This window comes from Choristoneura fumiferana, chromosome 8, assembly GCF_025370935.1.
Source record: "Choristoneura fumiferana chromosome 8, NRCan_CFum_1, whole genome shotgun sequence".
NCBI classification, from domain to species: Eukaryota; Metazoa; Arthropoda; class Insecta; order Lepidoptera; family Tortricidae; genus Choristoneura; species Choristoneura fumiferana.
Window position 1 is genome coordinate 14,133,787 of NC_133479.1, and position 17,726 is coordinate 14,151,512.

Here is a 17,726-nt window from a genome sequence, read left to right on the forward strand (position 1 = left end):
CGATCATTATTTATTTACTTTAAAATTAAAAAATAGTTACTGCTTTTATAATAGAATAAACAGTATTTGGAATTAAATGAAGTATTGTAAATAATAAAATAGACAAAAATACTTTTCACACCTCTCCTTCAGAAAAGTAACTTTTCCTCCCTGACGAGAGGGAGCAAAGTGCAACTTTTCTGTTCAAGGCTTTTCTAAGTGTTTTTTTGCAAATGCCATTTTTTGAAGTTGATAATTGTAAAGCCTCGCCATTTTCAATGCTGATTGTTCTTTAATAATAGTTAAAATATTTTTTTTTTCAAGTTTCTTAATGCTCGGTGTGAAAAGTTATATGAGCCACTCGGGAGCAAAATTATTTTCATCTTGGGCGTTAACACTAGAATCCCTCATTACGCTCAGGATTCTACTTTAGAATAAAATAATAAAATAACCCGACACGAGTGGGATGTATAGTACAGTCAAGTGGAAAATATCGACACGGTTAAAGTTACAAAAATATGTATACACGACCTGAATGTTAAGTGCTTAAAGTCGTGTATACATATTTTTGTAACTTTGCCCCCGTCAATATCTTTGCACTTGACGGTACCTTTTATTTTACCGAACAATGGCCGACATGTTTTATAACTATATTTTATTTGGCACTGGCAAATTGCCCCAAATGTGGGCAAACCACATTTTAGTGCCTTCATACATTATTAAAGCCTTTAAAAACGAGCTATCGCCTGTGTTGGCACATATTTTCAACCTTGCTCTTCTAACAGGCTCTTACCCGGAGCGTTGGAAAATTACACGCGTAACGCCTATTCCAAAGACAGGTGATAAAAATTTAGTCGAAAACTATCGTCCTATTGCCATCTTAAGTAGTTTCGCTAAAGTTTTTGAGAGTGTGTTGCATACGAATATCTATAAACAAATAGACCCATATCTCCATGATTCTCAGCATGGCTTTAGACGAGGCCGCTCAGTAAATACAAATCTGCTTACGGTTGTAGATCATGTAGACAAAAAGCTCGACGAAGGTTGCCAGGTTGACGTAGTCTACCTGGATTTTAAAAAAGCTTTCGATCAAGTAGATAATGACGTTTTATTGCGAAAACTTTCTTTAATTGGCTTCACACCCTTACTTTTACGCTTTTTTGCCAGCTATCTACAAAATAGAAAACAATTTGTTCGCCTCGGGTCTTTTGACTCAGCGCTTTACTACACAAAGTCCGGGGTAAGTCAAGGATCTTTGCTCGGGCCTCTTCTTTTCACAATTATGATTAACGATTTGGCAGATTGTTTGGTATCCGCCAAACCATTGTTATATGCCGATGATCTCAAAATAGTGGTCGATATTCGAACACCAGAAGACTGCGAAGTAATGCAGCGTAATTTAGATGCTATTCAGGAATGGAGTAATAAAAACCGTTTATATCTAAATGCAAAAAAGTGCTTCGTCATGAGCTTCACTCGTGCAAAGCAGAGAATATCTGGTAACTACTCGCTTGGCAATAATATTATAACTCGAACGCTCACAATGAAAGATCTAGGAGTCATATTTGATCCCGGACTAACTTTTCATGACCACATCCGATCGCTCGTCCCAGAAGGCTTTAAAAGATTAGGTTTTGTCAACCGTAATTGTAAGGAATTCACACACATGGGTATCGTCAAACTTCTCTATACGGCACTAGTCAGATCAAAACTTGAGGCGAGCTCCTGTGTGTGGAATCCCCACGAATCTACGTATGCTCTCATGATCGAAAAAGTACAAAAGCGGTTCTTGCGTTTCCTTTACAAGAAATCTTGCGGATACTATCCTTTTATGTACCCAACTGTCTACCTCCAAGGTACTCTTGGCTACAATTCGCTAGAGACACGTAGACTTTACGAGCAAGTTATGACTGTAATCCGAATTTTGCGCGGATGCTTCGACTGCCCCGCGCTGCTGGGTGAGGCGTGTCGCCTGTCTGCGCCCGAGCAGCACGGCCGGCTGCGCGGCCACTGCCGCCGCCTGTTCGCGCCACCGCCCGCGCGCACGGTATCGCGCCGCTACTCTCCCATCTGCCGTGCTCTACATGTACTGAACATGTTCAATATTAAAGAGTTTGAGTGTGATGTGTTTGCTGATGTATGGACGGTGATAGAAAGGAAGAGTATGCGTATATGTGAAAATATAAGTCAGCTGTAAGTACTAGCATTTTGTAATTTTTGTTATATTTGTTAAAATTGTTACCTTTTTTTGTTACTTTTATTACTAATACTTTATCCTTATTCTGTAATTATAAGTGTAAATATTTGTTTTGCCAACCTGTTACTCTTTAGGACTAAGACCTGTAATGTAACTTGTTAACCTTTAATAATAAATAATAAATAATTTAAATAATACTGATGACATTGAATCTAAGGGTGGTAAAGAAATGTCTAGGTCAAACATATCCTTACAAGGAATAGGGATAAACTTTACCTACTAGTTCATTTCTATTCTTCTATTTAGCATTTTGCGAATTTGTACCAAGAAAGACAGAGCGCTGTCCGTTCAAATGTTTACACCCTGATAGGTCAATTGATAAAAAAACTAGTGGCTGTTTATCAGTGCTCCCGATATTTATAACAACATGTTTACGCTGTATTTTTAGAGTCAGTTAGCACGACTCATTAGTACACGTCCTGTTCGTCGTAAGGATCTGGTCCCCCGCAAAACAAAGTGAAATGAGTGGAATATTTATTAAGCGGAATTATACGAAATGAAATTGCTTCCAAACTTTCTGTATTAAAATTTGTGAACAAACAGCGACGTTGGCGGCAAGTTAAATAAGTTCTGGAATTTGTTACCCTTCGTCTATAAAAGCGCGAATTTTTTTTGCGACCGCCACTTAACGTTCGTCCCTTCAAAAGCTCACTCAAAATTGGAAAGGTAAGATTCTTAAGATGTTTATTTCAATTAATGCCAGTTTGTAAAACCTGCACACCTACGCTTACACATTTGGTAGTAGGTATTTTTTTATGTTTTTCTTTATGTTTTCGTAACATTTCAAGTAGCCCCGGCTCGCACCTCTGAGTTTTTCGAAAGTCATGAGCGAAATTACATTAGAAATTTACGACGAGCTTAACGGTGAAGGAAAACATCGTGAGGAAACCTGTACAACCCTGCGAAGCAATTCAAAGGCGTGTGTGAAGGCACCAATCCGCACTGGGCCCGCATGGGAACTACGGCCCAAGCCCTCTCATTCTGAGAGGAGGCCTGTGCCCAGGAGTGGGACGTATATAGACTGGGATGATGATGATGGATCACCTTAACAATGCTACTTAACCGTGGATTAACAGCTTACTTGAAGTTAGGTAGTCGTCTCTAGTCCTCACAGGCCCGCATAATATTGTTTACTTCGTGACCGTTTGCTTCGAAGGCAAATTATTAAGGGACTGTTTCACCATCCATTGATTAGCGTTAACCGACGGTTAAATGTGATGCCGTCTCCGTCTATTCGAACAAAACAAATAGTGACGGCATCACACCTAACCGCCAGTTAACACTACTCAATGGATGGTGAAACAGCCCCTAAATCTTATTTTTGCACAACGCGAGAAATACGTGCGAGTCACGTTACATGCAGTTGCCGATTAATCATACATATAACAATGAGGAAAAGCTCTTTTGTATGTCTGTTTGTATGTAGAGCAGCACTAAAGACATGAAAATTTGCACTGTTATGTAAAACATTAAAGTAGAGATAAAAGAACATACTTAAATTGATTAATAAAATAAAACGAGGGGCTTTTGGGTTGGGCGAAACCTGACGGTTTTTACTTTTTACACCAAGAGCGACGATGGTCAAGGGCACACGTTGACGATATTATAGATGAAGGTAAAAGCATGAGTTGTAAATACAGTCAGAAGCAGTCAAAATTCAAGGGAGAAGCAACTGCTCGTCCCTACACCCCCTTAGCGACGCCCTTGTTTTACATATTGTCAGATATTTTTGCACGCTCCGCTGTGGCAGATGTACAGGTGACTGTTCCTTGAGTTTATCGTTTGTTAGTAGGCGACTTGACTTTAGGTTTAAGGGCAGTTCGAAACGAGCAAACGTAGCAACAACAACACTATACCTATACTCCTTTTGCTTACTTCCTTTTGATTCTGCAGGACCATCGTCCATCAGTATGTTCGCCAAGCACATCCTCCTCGCTCTGCTAGTCGCATACAGCTCCAATATCGCGTCAACTCACATCGTGACGTCAGCACACAACGATCTAACTTTCGTCACTTGTGTCAACTCTTTGACCAATGTGGTGCAGACAACATTGTGTCCTATGTACGGACAGCTTGGACCGAGCTCCATGGGTAAGTTAGCAAAATTTTTTTTTTCTTTACTTTATGTGTACAGTCGAGGTTGTAAAGTTTAGGAAGGAGGGAAATTACTCTGCCTCCTGTGGCCTACGTCAAATGTTGTATTCTATGAACTTTGGACTTTTCGTTAAGTACCTACTTTCGAGCGAGTTAGAAAATAATAAATAAAAAAATAAAAATAGTTTATTGAAAAAGTATCGCATTACAAATTGCATTGCCGTTGGTCCCACACTAGGCAAAGCCTGTCACGTGGCAACCGGGATTCGGGTACAAAACTCTTTACATGATTTAGCTTAAACTTAAATTAAACAAACTTGGGTAATTATAAAAAATGCCAAAAACGAAAAAAAATAAAGAAACTTAGTAGGTAGGTATAGTGACAAAACAGGGGGGGGGAGGGTTGGTTAAACCAAAACAGTAAGTGTGTATGCAACTGTATGTGTGTGTGTGTGTGTGTGTGTGTGTGTGTGCGTAAAAGTAAAAGTGAGGATATAAGGCAACAAGCAACAACCCTGAGCAGGCTCTGTTTTACTATAATTGAGACTACTTAGCCAATTAAAAACAATGAACTTGGCTTTGCGCGGGGCGGCTCTTGATATATTGCAAGATTTCATGACCGAATTATAAAGGAAAGGGTACAGAAAGCCCTGCAACCTTCTCGAAAAGGCAGTTCTAACACGGGGAGTCGGGATTCTAAAAGTTCGTTTCCGGATCAAGGTTTGGTTTTGCTCGGATCGAATGACTCCGCGATGCACCTGACAACCCGAAGAAGCATCAACCTTCGCACGCTCAAAACACCCGCGTCCCTGTAGAGAGAGCCGCATGACTTTCAGCGCTGTGGAGCGAAGCTGGCAGCACCCCAGGCAGTATTGATTCACACATTTAGGTATATACCAGTTTCAGTAAGTCCTTTCCCGCAGAGTTTCTGAGCAGTTTCATTAGATACACAAGTTTCCTTACTCTGGGCCAGTCACTGCTATTTTTAAACAGACGTGGTATAAAATTGGTGTACTTCGTGGCAATAAAAAAAATATTACGATAATCTTGATCGTATTCCTGAGTTAGTCGTTGCTTTCAAAACACGATTAAACTAATTTGGCTCGATAGATTTTATTGCCAAAGTGAGCTCTTACTTTGATTTAGAAACCAAAAATACTCCGTTATTTATAAAGACACTATAATCAAATTACTAAGTCTGATTTACAAACAAAACGTAATAATAATATCTGTCGTGTTATTTTTAAATCTAAATCGTAATTTCTTTGCATTTATTTTATTTCCAAATTTTTGATGAGCAAAGACTTACGCCACGCCGACGACATATTGCTTCTCTGTCACTTCAACGCAGAGAAACAGTGAGCGCTTAGGTGCTCTGCCTGATTGACCTGCGTCGCTTTTCTCCACAAAATTCATTTACGAAAAAAAACTTTTACATTTACACTTCTTTCATAACACTCAATCTATGAGTAAGGAAATTATTATTAAATTACGTTATCACTGTATTTTGGGTATTTAAGGTGTTTTAGGATAGTCAACACCGAGAAATAAATTAAATAACGCACAAAAAAAACAAGAAGCCCTCATACTCGTACAATGACAGACAACATGTCAGAAGATGTCAGAAGTTGTAAAGTAAGTGTGTTGTTTATTACAAGAATTAGGTAAGTACAGAAAAATTGGTTAGTAGTCTAAATAGTTTTATTGGCTCCATATTTTGTCTATTACTTATAAACTGATAACTACCATAGTAGGAATATAGGACATGTGTTCAAACTTAATACGTGTCTGGTACGAGTATATAGCCTACCCAACGAAGACCAAAAACTGCCTCTCCGGGGAAATCTCGCGTATAAGTCAATTTTGGCATAGTATGTATGTATGTATGTATGTAAACTCTTTATTGTACAAAAGAAAATTAACAAAACATTACTGACAAACTTTAAGATACTTGTACAAAGGCGGACTTATCCCTTTAAGGGATCTCTACCAGTCAACCTTTGAGTGGATGAGAGGAGAGGAGCAATACGTTAGGGTCCGACAAAGGGTGAGTTTTAGAGTTAAAATAATGGAAGCTACTATACAGTGCTTTAAACAATATAATACATAAACTACAATATAAATAAATAAACTACTATATATATGACCATAATACATATAATATATAAGCATATTAACAAAGGAATGTTCTCAAATATTTAAGGAGAAGGTGCAAGCCACATTCTTCTCAAGCCTTCCCTAAAAGATCCCACGGTGGGGGATTGCCGGATGGAGGTCGGTAGCCGACCACATAGCATAGTTATATAGAGCATAGTTGTAGGGGATGGTGTTTAAGACCACATACTAAAAGTAGGTACTGATGGGTGGGGGTAGAGCTAACGGGTGGGGAGGAGTTTGTGTAAAAAGTCCCATTGAATTTTATAACGGGCAAAGTTATTTAGACAACATTGCCCACATGCGTTATAATAGTAGAAAAAGTTCTCACTTACAGGTTCAAATACTGCACTTTGTGCTTTTTGTATTAGTGTTAATAAAATATCCTTCTTTCTTTCTTTATACGTAATTTCTCCACTCTTGGAACTCCAGTTTTATAAATCTAAAGTACAATTAAAATAGTAAATAATTTATTAATTCAGACAAAGTGATTGCATTTAGTCGTTAGGTAGTTGTTCATAGTTTGGTTTTTCTAGTAAGCCGTCCCTTTTATCAAATGGGCACAGTTTTTTCTGCGAGTACTCGTATCTCCAAGAATATTTATGTTGAGTATGAATATCCTACTTGTGTCAGTTCTTGACTTTTGTTTTTTTAATGTATTTATTATCAGTATGTAATCAAGCGATTTGTTTCAAATTTTAAAGTTGTTCTTTATATAGATTTACATCGCCACTCAAAAATCATATAAATTTAAAAAAAATACCAAATAAAAAGACACATTTCTTTTATTTGGTTTTGAAGTAGTGACACCTCTAACTTTTTTTCTAAGAATTAACCATACATTGACCTACTACTTGCCGAAATATCAAAGTTTTGTAGGTGGTACTTCCTATTAAAAATAAGGGACATACGTGGCCTAGTTCTGTATTCAATCGGTGTTTTTAGTGTCATATACAAACTGTTGTTGTTATAATTTGTTATTGGTTATTAGCGTTTAACTCATAAATATGATAAAACTAGCTTCTGCCCGCGACTTCGTCCGCTTGAAATAGTAATTCTGGGAAGTATTTAATTTATATCGGATACCTATTCTGCCAATAATAGTACATAAAAACTTCTACGGTTTACCAAAAATAACCTATTTTAGTACATTGCTACAAATATAAACTATTTTTTTTTGTTCTTCCATACATCTATCCATCCGATGTTCTTTGGTAAAACATAAATATTTTGCGGGTAGCCATATTTTAGCAATACGACGTGTATTCTACCCTGCCAACACAAAAGGACTAATTCTTCATAGTGAACTATTGACACCTTACGTCCTTTATTGTAAGTCAAGGCATTTTTACTAAGCATAGCTACACATATTTCCGATAAATATACTTATACGTAGTAACTTTTTTGGAATTCCTTAAGAACTTTCATCCCCATATTTTCAAGTGAATAGGTCGAAATTTGAAAAGCGCCAGATCAAATGTTTTTTAGGGTTCCGTACCTTAAAAGGAAAAAATGGAACCCCTGTAGGATTACTTTGCTGTCCGTCCGTCCGTCTATCTGTCAAGACCCTTTATCTCGTAAACGCGCGGAGGAAGGTATATATCGAGTTGAAATTAAAACCCTAAACTCAGGTCAATAGTCCCGAAAGCTGTGAAAAAATCACACCTCTAAGTCAAGGCAATCAAAAGCTACAGTCGTTAAAAAGGTGTTTCCATACAAATTGCCTCAACAGAAAAAGTTATAGGGTAGGTACTTCCGGCTGTCCTAGAAACTTGGAATTTTGCATAAAGGTAGCTCTTATAGCACAATAAATAAGAAAAATCTGAAAATCATAATTTTTCATGTCTGACTGTCTATGTAAATAAGTCATCTAAAATGACCCCACATTGCGTACATTTTGCTTATGAGCTTAAAAGGCTCTGCTAACACTGCACCATCCCCTCTGCTAACATCCCCTCGCAGGTAACATTTTCAAAAACGCTTAAACAAATATCTATTTATTTCTTATAAGTAGCCCAATGCCAAGTTTCATAAAGAACCATCGATTTATCTTCGACAATGACGATCTTCCATATAAAGTTTCATCCCCTATTTCACCCCTCACAGGAAGAATTTTTAAAAACGCGCGAACAATTAGTATTTATCTCTTATCACGTGCCCAAATACCAAGTTTCATAAAGAACCATCGATTTATCTTCGACAATGACGATCTTCCATATAAACTTTCATCCCCTATTTCACCCCCTCACAGGAAGAATTAAAAAAAACTTGCGAACAAATATCTATTTATCTCTTTTCACGTGCCGAAATGGCAAGTTTAATAAAGATTCATCGATTTATCTTCAATAATGACGACCTTGCGTATAAACTTTCATCCCCTATTTCACCCCCTCACAGGTCGATTTTTTAAAAAAGCTCAAACAAATATAGAATTATTTCTTAATTAAGTGCCTAAATGCCAAGTTTCATGGTTTTATCTTCGATAGCTACGAACTTCCACCATATAAACTTTCATCCCCTATTTCAACCCCTGAAAGCCTCTTTTTCGCGATAAAAAGTAGCCTATGTTCTTTCCCAGGGTCTATTCTATCTCTGTACCAAATTTTATCAAAATCGGTTCAGTGGTTTAGGCGTGAAAGCGTAACAGACAGACAGACAGACAGACAGACAGACAGACAGACAGAGTTACTTTCGCATTTATAATATTAGTATGGATAGTATGGATAGTATGGATAGTATGGATTTCTTAATTAAGTGCCTAAATGCCAAGTTTCATGGTTTTATCTTCGATAGCTACGAACTTCCACCATATAAACTTTCATCCCCTATTTCAACCCCTGAAAGCCTCTTTTTCGCGATAAAAAGTAGCCTATGTTCTTTCCCAGGGTCTATTCTATCTCTGTACCAAATTTTATCAAAATCGGTTCAGTGGTTTAGGCGTGAAAGCGTAACAGACAGACAGACAGACAGACAGACAGACAGACAGACAGAGTTACTTTCGCATTTATAATATTAGTATGGATAGTATGGATTATTAGAAAACTCAAACATAATATAGAGGTGTTTGTATACATACGACATTGATAGAACACTGATTGAATACAAATTGCTGATTTTTGACAGGACCCCCTGTCCCCTGTTTGGCGTAACGCCTGGAAAATTTTGATATTTAGGCAAGCAGGCGAAAAAAAATCTAGAAGTTGACACCTCTGTCATGCTGAGGATGCTGGTCTCTTTTTCTGGTTTTTCTGTGCATCTATATTTCAGTTTGTATTTTCCTACCGACTATGGCCTTGTTGTAACAGGATCATAGCGGGTAATATTTGGAATTGGAACTAATATTGACACAAAAGTACATTGTGCATTAAGGGCTGTAAAAAGGGGATTATTAACGAGAGTCTATTAGAAGCCTGAGCTTAACTGACTTCAGAAAAAAGGAGGAGGTTATCAATTCGGTTGTATTTTTTATGTTGGTTCTGAATTTTGGGCAAAAACCGTCAACTTTGCCTTAGGGCCATTTTCTTATAAAATCGATTGTCACGAATGAGTATTTTTTGTTCAATAAAGGGCTTATATAACTCTCTATTGTACATAAAACATATAAAAATAACAGTTATCAGAGCAAAGTACAATGTTTATTTTGTGTTTATTAAAATTTAAGTTTGTAAACGTAAGTGCTTTATAAAATTATAAACGTGGGTAATTTTACTCAATATAATGTCCACTTGTGATTGAAAAAATTGCCCGCCAGGCAATGTTATGTCCTTTGAATGTTTTATCCGACTGTACGAAGCAAATGAGGTTTTTGGTTTTCAAATAAAAAATGGATCCATATTTTAGTGTATACCTACCTAAATGAGTATAGGTATTATAAGTTATCTTCAGTTTTGTCTACATTTTGAGAAATATATCTTGCTTAATTTTTAATATTTTGATATAGGTATTTCTCTAGCAAGAAATTACTAATACACTTTTAGAAATGTAGGTGTATTTCATAGGCCATAGTTAAATTAAAGTGTACCTAAGAAAATAAAAGTGAACTTTAGTATTGTGTCACCCGAAAGACGTCCACTGCTGGACATAATAGGCCTCTCCCAAGGCTCTCCACTCAGACCGGAGTACAATAAAGAGTCATTGTATTGTATTGGAATGCAGCTTTGAAAATACTCATAATAACAGAATTTTCACATTTTTCGTAATTTCGGCGATTTTCAAGTTAATAAAAACGAATTATCTAAGTACCTAAGTACATAAAATTGAATCAGTTTGAACGTGGGAAATTGTAACGTCATAGCCTTGTCATAGCAGTCAGTCTATGACGTATTCAATACAAACTCCATAACAAACGATCGTTTTGACATTTCTGATAAACTTTAGCGGTACCGTATTTCGCCGCGCTGCGCGCGAAAACGCGTCGCTGTCAGATAACGCCTACGAACAAATCGCGGTTGCACGCGATCTATCTCAGAGGGGTCGCGGGGGTGAGGGTACAAAACCGCTCGCGCAGTTTGGCGTGGGTGGACTCTTAACAGACTTCAAAAAAAGGAGGAGGTTATCAATTCGGTTGTATTTTTTTTAATGTTTTTTTACCGAACTTCGTCATTTATGAACCGATTTGAAAATTTTTTTTGAGTTCGTCTAGGAATGCTTTCAATCAGGTCCCATAAGCAGCAAATTAGGATCTGATGATCGGATCTTAAGGAAATCGACGGAACTCTTCAAATATTGTAGGGACACCTATGGTAATTTGGATATATTTAGCAGTAACTCGTGCATTTGCTCTTGCAAATCATAATTTGGTGAAGTGGAACTGATGATGAAGACCAGATTTGACCAACGGAACTACTACTATCAATAACAAGTATTTCACGGGTTAAATTTAAATTATCATGATTAATATACTTACCTAGATAAGCGACTAAGAAGAAGCTTTAAGTTAATGATTCTTTCGAACTGATCTGATGCTGAAGCCAGAAGGTAGGCAACGAAACTCTGTTATAAAACAACGTAACTAAGTCGTGTTTGGGCTTAATGGAATCGTTGTGAGATGTTCTTTGGCTACGAATCACTAAAAAGTGAGAAATAAAGAAATTTTTTAACAAAAAAGTAAAACCGACTCCAAAAAAATAAAAAAATAACAAAAAATGGAACCGACTACAAAACCCTTGAAAATATTTTTCTAGGTAAGTAGGTACGTACTAGCTCGAAGTCGGTGACTCAGCACGAGCCAGCAGGAGTGGGACAATTCACAATAGTCGTCTACCTCAGCTACATACTATGGGTTTCAATCCCTCCTGCTGGGTCGTGCTGAGTCACCGACTTCGAGCTAGTACGTATCTACTTACCTAGAAAAATATTTTCAAGGGTTTTGTAGTCGGTTCCATTTTTTGTTATTTTTTTATTTTTTTGGAGTCGGTTTTACTTTTTTGTTAATTTGAAATTCAGATTCTCGTCCAACTTAATACCTAAGTATTTAATTAGAGGAGAATTGCTGATAACCTTTACGTCCCCAGCCAATGCAGCGTTGCCAGAAATATCACCTGGTAAATGGGACTCAAATGCAATTTCCGGGCGTGAAAGTGGGGCCGACAAAGCAGTTTTGTGGAAACACAGATATTTTGTCTTTTGGGTGTTGAGAGTAAGTAAATTATCTTCAAGCCATCTTGAGACCACAGACAACCCTTCTCCGTCACAGTAAAACACCCCTCCCAAGTAGCCTAGTGGAAAACCAGAGCAGTATCATCCGCGTAACAAACGATCTCAGCCTGGTCGATGGGGAGGGATAGCAAATCGTTCAAATAAACAATAAAGAGGGAAGGGCCAAGCGCAGACTGCCCTGCGGAACTCCAAAATCCACCGATAATGGAGCACTGGTCCAGTTCCCAAGTCTAACGCATTGATTCCGATTTTCTAAGTAGCTCTTAAACCAGTCCCATGCAGTTCCTCTGATTCCTATGAGTTCGAGTATTCCTTAACAAAATGGGGACGGAGACCGTATCAAACGCCTTGGATAGATCAAGGAAAACACCTATACAGGCGTCTCCCCTCCAGATGAGATGAGATTGCTTGCACCAACAGAGTAGCAGTCTGCTCGGTAGACTTATTCTTACGGAAACAAAATTGTCGAGCTCTTTCGGATTCTAGAAGAGTTCGATGTCACATGCAATGCAAAATTTACCCAGATGAACATTCTTTTATTTTTTTAAATAATTTAAGTATTTTTATGTTCAATTAAAAAAGTTTACATTTAATAGTTTTTGATAGTCTAAAATATTGAGCTTTATTATGGGTAATATTGTTTAAAAATTTTTTTTTGTAGCCTCAGCCGGCTTCTTTATCTAATGTTTTCGCTTTAAAATCGTATTTTGCATTGATACGAGTAATAATAATGTCGTATAAAATGCAAAACCAATGTATAAATGTATAACAATGTATGTCAAACTTTATAGTAGTTTATCATATCACCTCTCAATCACCTTGTTGTGTAACAGTTGTTTACGACGAATAAAAATTGTTTACGTTCAATCTGCATTGACCCATGAAAAAACTATATCTCCCATACACATTAATACTACTACTACTAAATCAGTTAACGCAATCAGAGCTGTCTTAGAATTCGCAGAGGCCCTTGAGCATACTTATACGATCATGGGTTCCGATAGGTATAGATAGTTAGGGTCAGGGTTACTCAAAGTGGAGTACGCGGTTCGCTATTCGACGGTAGGGGGTTCGCGACAAGGTTTACGTGACTCCAAAAACCACCAGGCTGCAAGACTAGCAAGATGATTAAGATTGGTTTTTGGAGTCTTTTTGTATATTTTATATTCAATTCCAAATTTGTTACTTATTTTGTTTGTTATTTGTTGTTGTTTGTTTCAGTTTGTATTCTCGTTGCCAATTTGATTCTTACCTATATTTGTTACCTTTTTTTGAAATAAATAATAAACATTATATTATGATGATGATTAAAATAAAAATAACCTTAGTTTCTCCAACAGTCAATGAGAAACTTTAACAGGGGTACGTGGAGCCATAAGTTTGAGAAACCCTGGTATAGGTGTTTCGATTTGTTGTGTATGTGTATTGTATGTGTTAGTTTTATGTATTCTTCATATTGCTCTAATCTACTGTAAATTGCACCACCTGCTAAAATTGATTCCATACTTCCCTCCATTGTAAAGGTTGCCTGGAAAAGATCGGTCTGAAGCGATAAGGCTGCCTATTGCTTACCTTAGAAAATCTCTATGTATATACCTGTGTTTTCTGTACTGCTTACTGTGTTGGTGTGCAATAAAGAGTTATTGTACTCGTATTGTACTGTATAGTTAAGTTACGTAAAAATAATGTTCTTAACAACAAAAAAAAACTATTTTAGTAAAAGTCCCTGTGAGGTCAAGACCCTAAACATGAGTCCTGCTTTTATGGGCAGGGCTGTACTGTCCGCAATCCTATTTTAACGTGAACTCAAATCATTAGGCTAAGACGTATCTAATAGTACATTGTGTCTTAAGGGCGGTAAATAAAGAATTACGAACGAGAGTCTATTAGAAGCCCGAAGTCGATGTTCGTAATTCTAGTACCGCCCGTGCGACATACAATGTTTTTTATCACATTTGCGAGTAAAATTTTATATTTCTAAAAGAAAAAATATAATTGTTCCAAATATTGACGATACCTTAGGCTGCGCTCTCGGCAGCGCTGCCCTCCCCCTCCCTCAGCATGCGCTGCAACGTGCGTGTGCATGTGGTCCTGCAGCAGGAGCGCGCGCACGGCGCAGCACCATCAGTACGGGCGCTCTGACTCATTTACCGACCTTGGGCTTCATGACAAAAAAAAATGTACGTGCAAAGACTCATTTACCGATCACGGGTTTCATGACAAGCACATTAAGGTCGAGGGTTTTATTTGGGGGTTTGCACCAAGGTAGCCTGCATGTTTCGACACTGTTTACGAGCAAGTGTGATGAAAAAATTAAAAACTATGCGAACACAACCGCGCATACAAAGCACAAAGGTGTAAAGAGATGTGACAAGAATTAAGTTATTTTAAATTTATCCTATCTTTTTTCACATCCAGCAGATAGGTTTTCCCGAAGCCAACAAAATTCTTAAAAAAACAGTAGCTGAATACTTTTACCTTACCACAAAAACTTAAACACGTTGGACATGCCTAAAAACCCTGTTTATAATCGTTTCAATAGCGATACATTGCGGGGTCACAATCCTATCGAGTTACACCGCAGTGTCATGCTACTGGAATAATGTAAACAGGGTTTTAAATGTCAGTTAAGTTTTTAAGGCAAAAAAGGTGGTCAACGTTGGCTTCATCAAATACTAGCTTTTACCCGCAGCTTCGCACGCGTAAACTAGTCGATCTGGTAGTTGCAAGTGAAATTCCGAGATTTCACAAAATTCTCCTGGAAATTCCCAAAATTTAAATCGTGGTCTTCATTGAAGTTGTGCTAAGGACAACCGTCCAAAATTTCAAGACTAAACCAGTGGTTGAAATTTCAAGATTTTATCCCTATCCCGTGGGAATATCGGGATAAAAAGTAGCTTATGTGTTATTCTAAAAGTCCAGCTACCTACATACCAAATTGTATTACTTTAAGCCCAGCGATTATTATTTCGAGATTTGATCCCTATCCCGTGGGAATATCGGGATAAAAAGTATCCTATGTTTTATTCCAGGTTATAAACTAATTGTATGGAAAATTTCATCCAAATCCATCCAGCCATTTCAGCGTGAAGAAGTAACTAACATTCTCACAAACTTTCGCATTTATAATACTAGCGCTTACCCGCGGCTTCGCACGCGTAAATCATTAGATACAGCACTTGAATGGAAATTCCGGGATTTTATTTATTTCTCGTGGGAATTCCCTAAAATTACATTGTGGTTTTCATTGACGTTGAATTAAAACACCCATGCCAAATTTCATGACTCTAAACCCAGCGGTTGTTATTTCGAGATTTTATCCCTATCCCGTGGCAATATCGGGGTAAAAGTATCCTATGTTTTAATCCAGGTTATAAACTGACTTTTTGCCAAATTTCATCCAAATCCGTCCAGCCGTTTCAGCGTGAAGAAGTAACAAACATACTCACTCCTCACAAACTCACTCACTCACAAACTTTCGCATTTATAATACAAAGTAGGATAGGATTAGTAGGATTAAGTAGGGTTAGTAGGATTTCTGACATAAGCAGGTTGCATCATATATATTTTTTTGTTACAGAGCAAATGTTTAACCCCGGTTCGGACCCTCGTGCCCTAGAGAGCAGAAGTTGGGAGTTCAGGAACAACATGAAGCGGTGCTGTTCCCGCCCTTGCACTATACCTGAACTAGTTGCGATTTGTTAGGAAAATTACGGATTGAGGTAAACAATTGATAAATAAAATATCCATTGATTTTTAACCTAAGCCTAGACAGGCTTAGACGCCTAATGTTGGACTCATTGCAAGGATATCTAGTAAAAGTCTGAGGTACATGTTTAAGGTCCACATTGTGGAACGGCAGCTCAGAAGATGCTACGATCTGACTGCACTGTTCGATCGGTCCGATTTATTGTAAACTCTTAGGCCAACACATACGCTACTGTTTATCGTAGTGATTTTAAGAGCGTTTATTCCTGCTGAGCTGACAACGTTGCATTTTTGTTAGTTTTTCTCGATTATTCCATAAAAATTGAATGAAAATTAATAATGTTGTCTGATAAAACTATATATGTGTGTGTGTGTGTATATATATATATATATATATGTATATATAAGTTAATGTGTCTACTCCTTAAAAAACGACCGGACGTTTATGACCGGTTTTTAAAGAAAATTAAAGTCTATAACGAATAGGTAATTATTGGAGTAGACATATATATTGAACATGAAACTACCGTGAGACTCACTCATATTAAATATAATGACCCGGATAACTCACGTCTTAAATCGAGTTTAGCTCCAGTCCAGCTAAACTCGATTTAAGACGTAAGTTATCCGGGTCATTATATTTAATACACATATATATATTAAGAAGTGTTCTATCAGACAACATTATTAATTTTCATTAAATTTTTATGGAATAGGTAATCGAGAAAAACTAACAAAACGCTCTTAATTTTAATTCCGATGGCGACCGACGTAATCGCGGTTGTGGTTTTAATTAAGTATAGCCCTAATTTATCTATTAGACTTTTGATACTGTTCCGTTTCATGGTAGTTTTAAAAAATCGTACTAATATGTAGTTTTCTCAAACACGATACGATAAACGGTACCGGTCGAACGGTGCAGTCTGATCGTAAGGATTTTTCGTAGCATCTGTGGGCCCATTAGCCAGATATATTGACAGAAATCGTTCGTTTATATAAATTGCTTAGAGTGTCTGATTCAATATTTTAACTGTTAACTTTCTCGACTATCGCATTTGTAACTCTCAACCTTGACGCTGGCAACATTGTCCCATTGGACAGAAGCCATTTACGAAAAAAAAACTTTAGTATAGTAGGTACCTACTGAGAGACATGAGTAGACATTTCCTTATATGTGTCACTAACCAAGATCACAGTGATCCTATTTAATTTCTACTATTCTCTTTCGTACAATAGAAAATATCTGTGCATCTCGCTCGTCGGAATATTATTCTCCGCTTAAACCGCTGAACTGATTTGGATGAAATAGGGAAGGACATAGGATAGCGTTTATCCCCAAAAAATTGCAGTTTCCGCAGGATAGCGATTAAACGAATTCTTACTTTGGCAACACCTAGTCTCTAAAAGATTGGTCAATAATTTAAATCAACTATAGTACTCTTTGCAAACGTGAACTAAGCACGTTATATTAAGTTTAGCATTTGTTTAGCACGGGATAGGTTTTATTGTATATAATATAAAAAATGATATAACCTCGTAACATTGGCGTGTTTTTCCAGGTTTAGAACTCTTGTTTACGCAGATTACGGCGGACTGGGGTCAACGAAACGCAGCGATTGATACTCGAGCTCCACCGATTATACTCAGTTACCTATGTACCTTCATTAATGTCTATTAAATAAATATATTTTATGTATTAGGGAGCACTTATTTCTTTTAATAACTGTTATCTTGCCCTATCTAATACGTAAGCAGACTGATCCTGACATTATTTCTGTAAGAGAATGTCAATGGAAGTTTGTACCACACACATCTGCTGTGATTTCTACCAAAATAACAACTATCGTAAAAAACTTGATACCTATATGTATAGAAC

The 17,726-nt window shown here is 37.2% G+C and overlaps 1 protein-coding gene across 4 annotated transcripts; it reads left to right on the forward strand.

The window, feature by feature from the left end:
- Nucleotides 1-1,602: 1,602 nt before the first annotated feature.
- LOC141430584 (uncharacterized) lies at nucleotides 1,603-17,546 on the forward strand. 4 transcript variants are annotated; one of them, XM_074091358.1, is made up of 5 exons: nucleotides 2,072-2,172; nucleotides 2,625-2,902; nucleotides 4,130-4,327; nucleotides 15,723-15,864; nucleotides 17,410-17,546. In XM_074091358.1, exons 3-4 carry the CDS (start codon nucleotides 4,147-4,149, stop codon nucleotides 15,845-15,847), a joined length of 306 nt encoding a protein of 101 aa, XP_073947459.1. In that variant the 5' UTR covers nucleotides 2,072-2,172; nucleotides 2,625-2,902; nucleotides 4,130-4,146; the 3' UTR covers nucleotides 15,848-15,864; nucleotides 17,410-17,546. The 4 variants fall into 4 exon arrangements, with proteins under 4 accessions (XP_073947458.1, XP_073947460.1, XP_073947459.1 ...); XM_074091359.1 differs by lacking the exons at nucleotides 2,072-2,172; nucleotides 2,625-2,902 and adding an exon at nucleotides 1,617-2,065; XM_074091360.1 differs by lacking the exon at nucleotides 2,625-2,902.
- The last annotated feature ends 180 nt before the right edge of the window (nucleotides 17,547-17,726 follow it).

Excerpts from the sequence above, each read along its gene's own strand:
- LOC141430584 (XM_074091357.1), top strand. The coding sequence starts at position 1,646 with ATGGGTATCGTCAAACTTCTCTATACGGCACTAGTCAGATCAAAACTT. Across the intron at positions 2,066-2,624 it reads CCATCTGCCGTGCTCTACAT|AGTCAGTTAGCACGACTCAT; the intron begins GTACTGAACATG and ends CTGTATTTTTAG.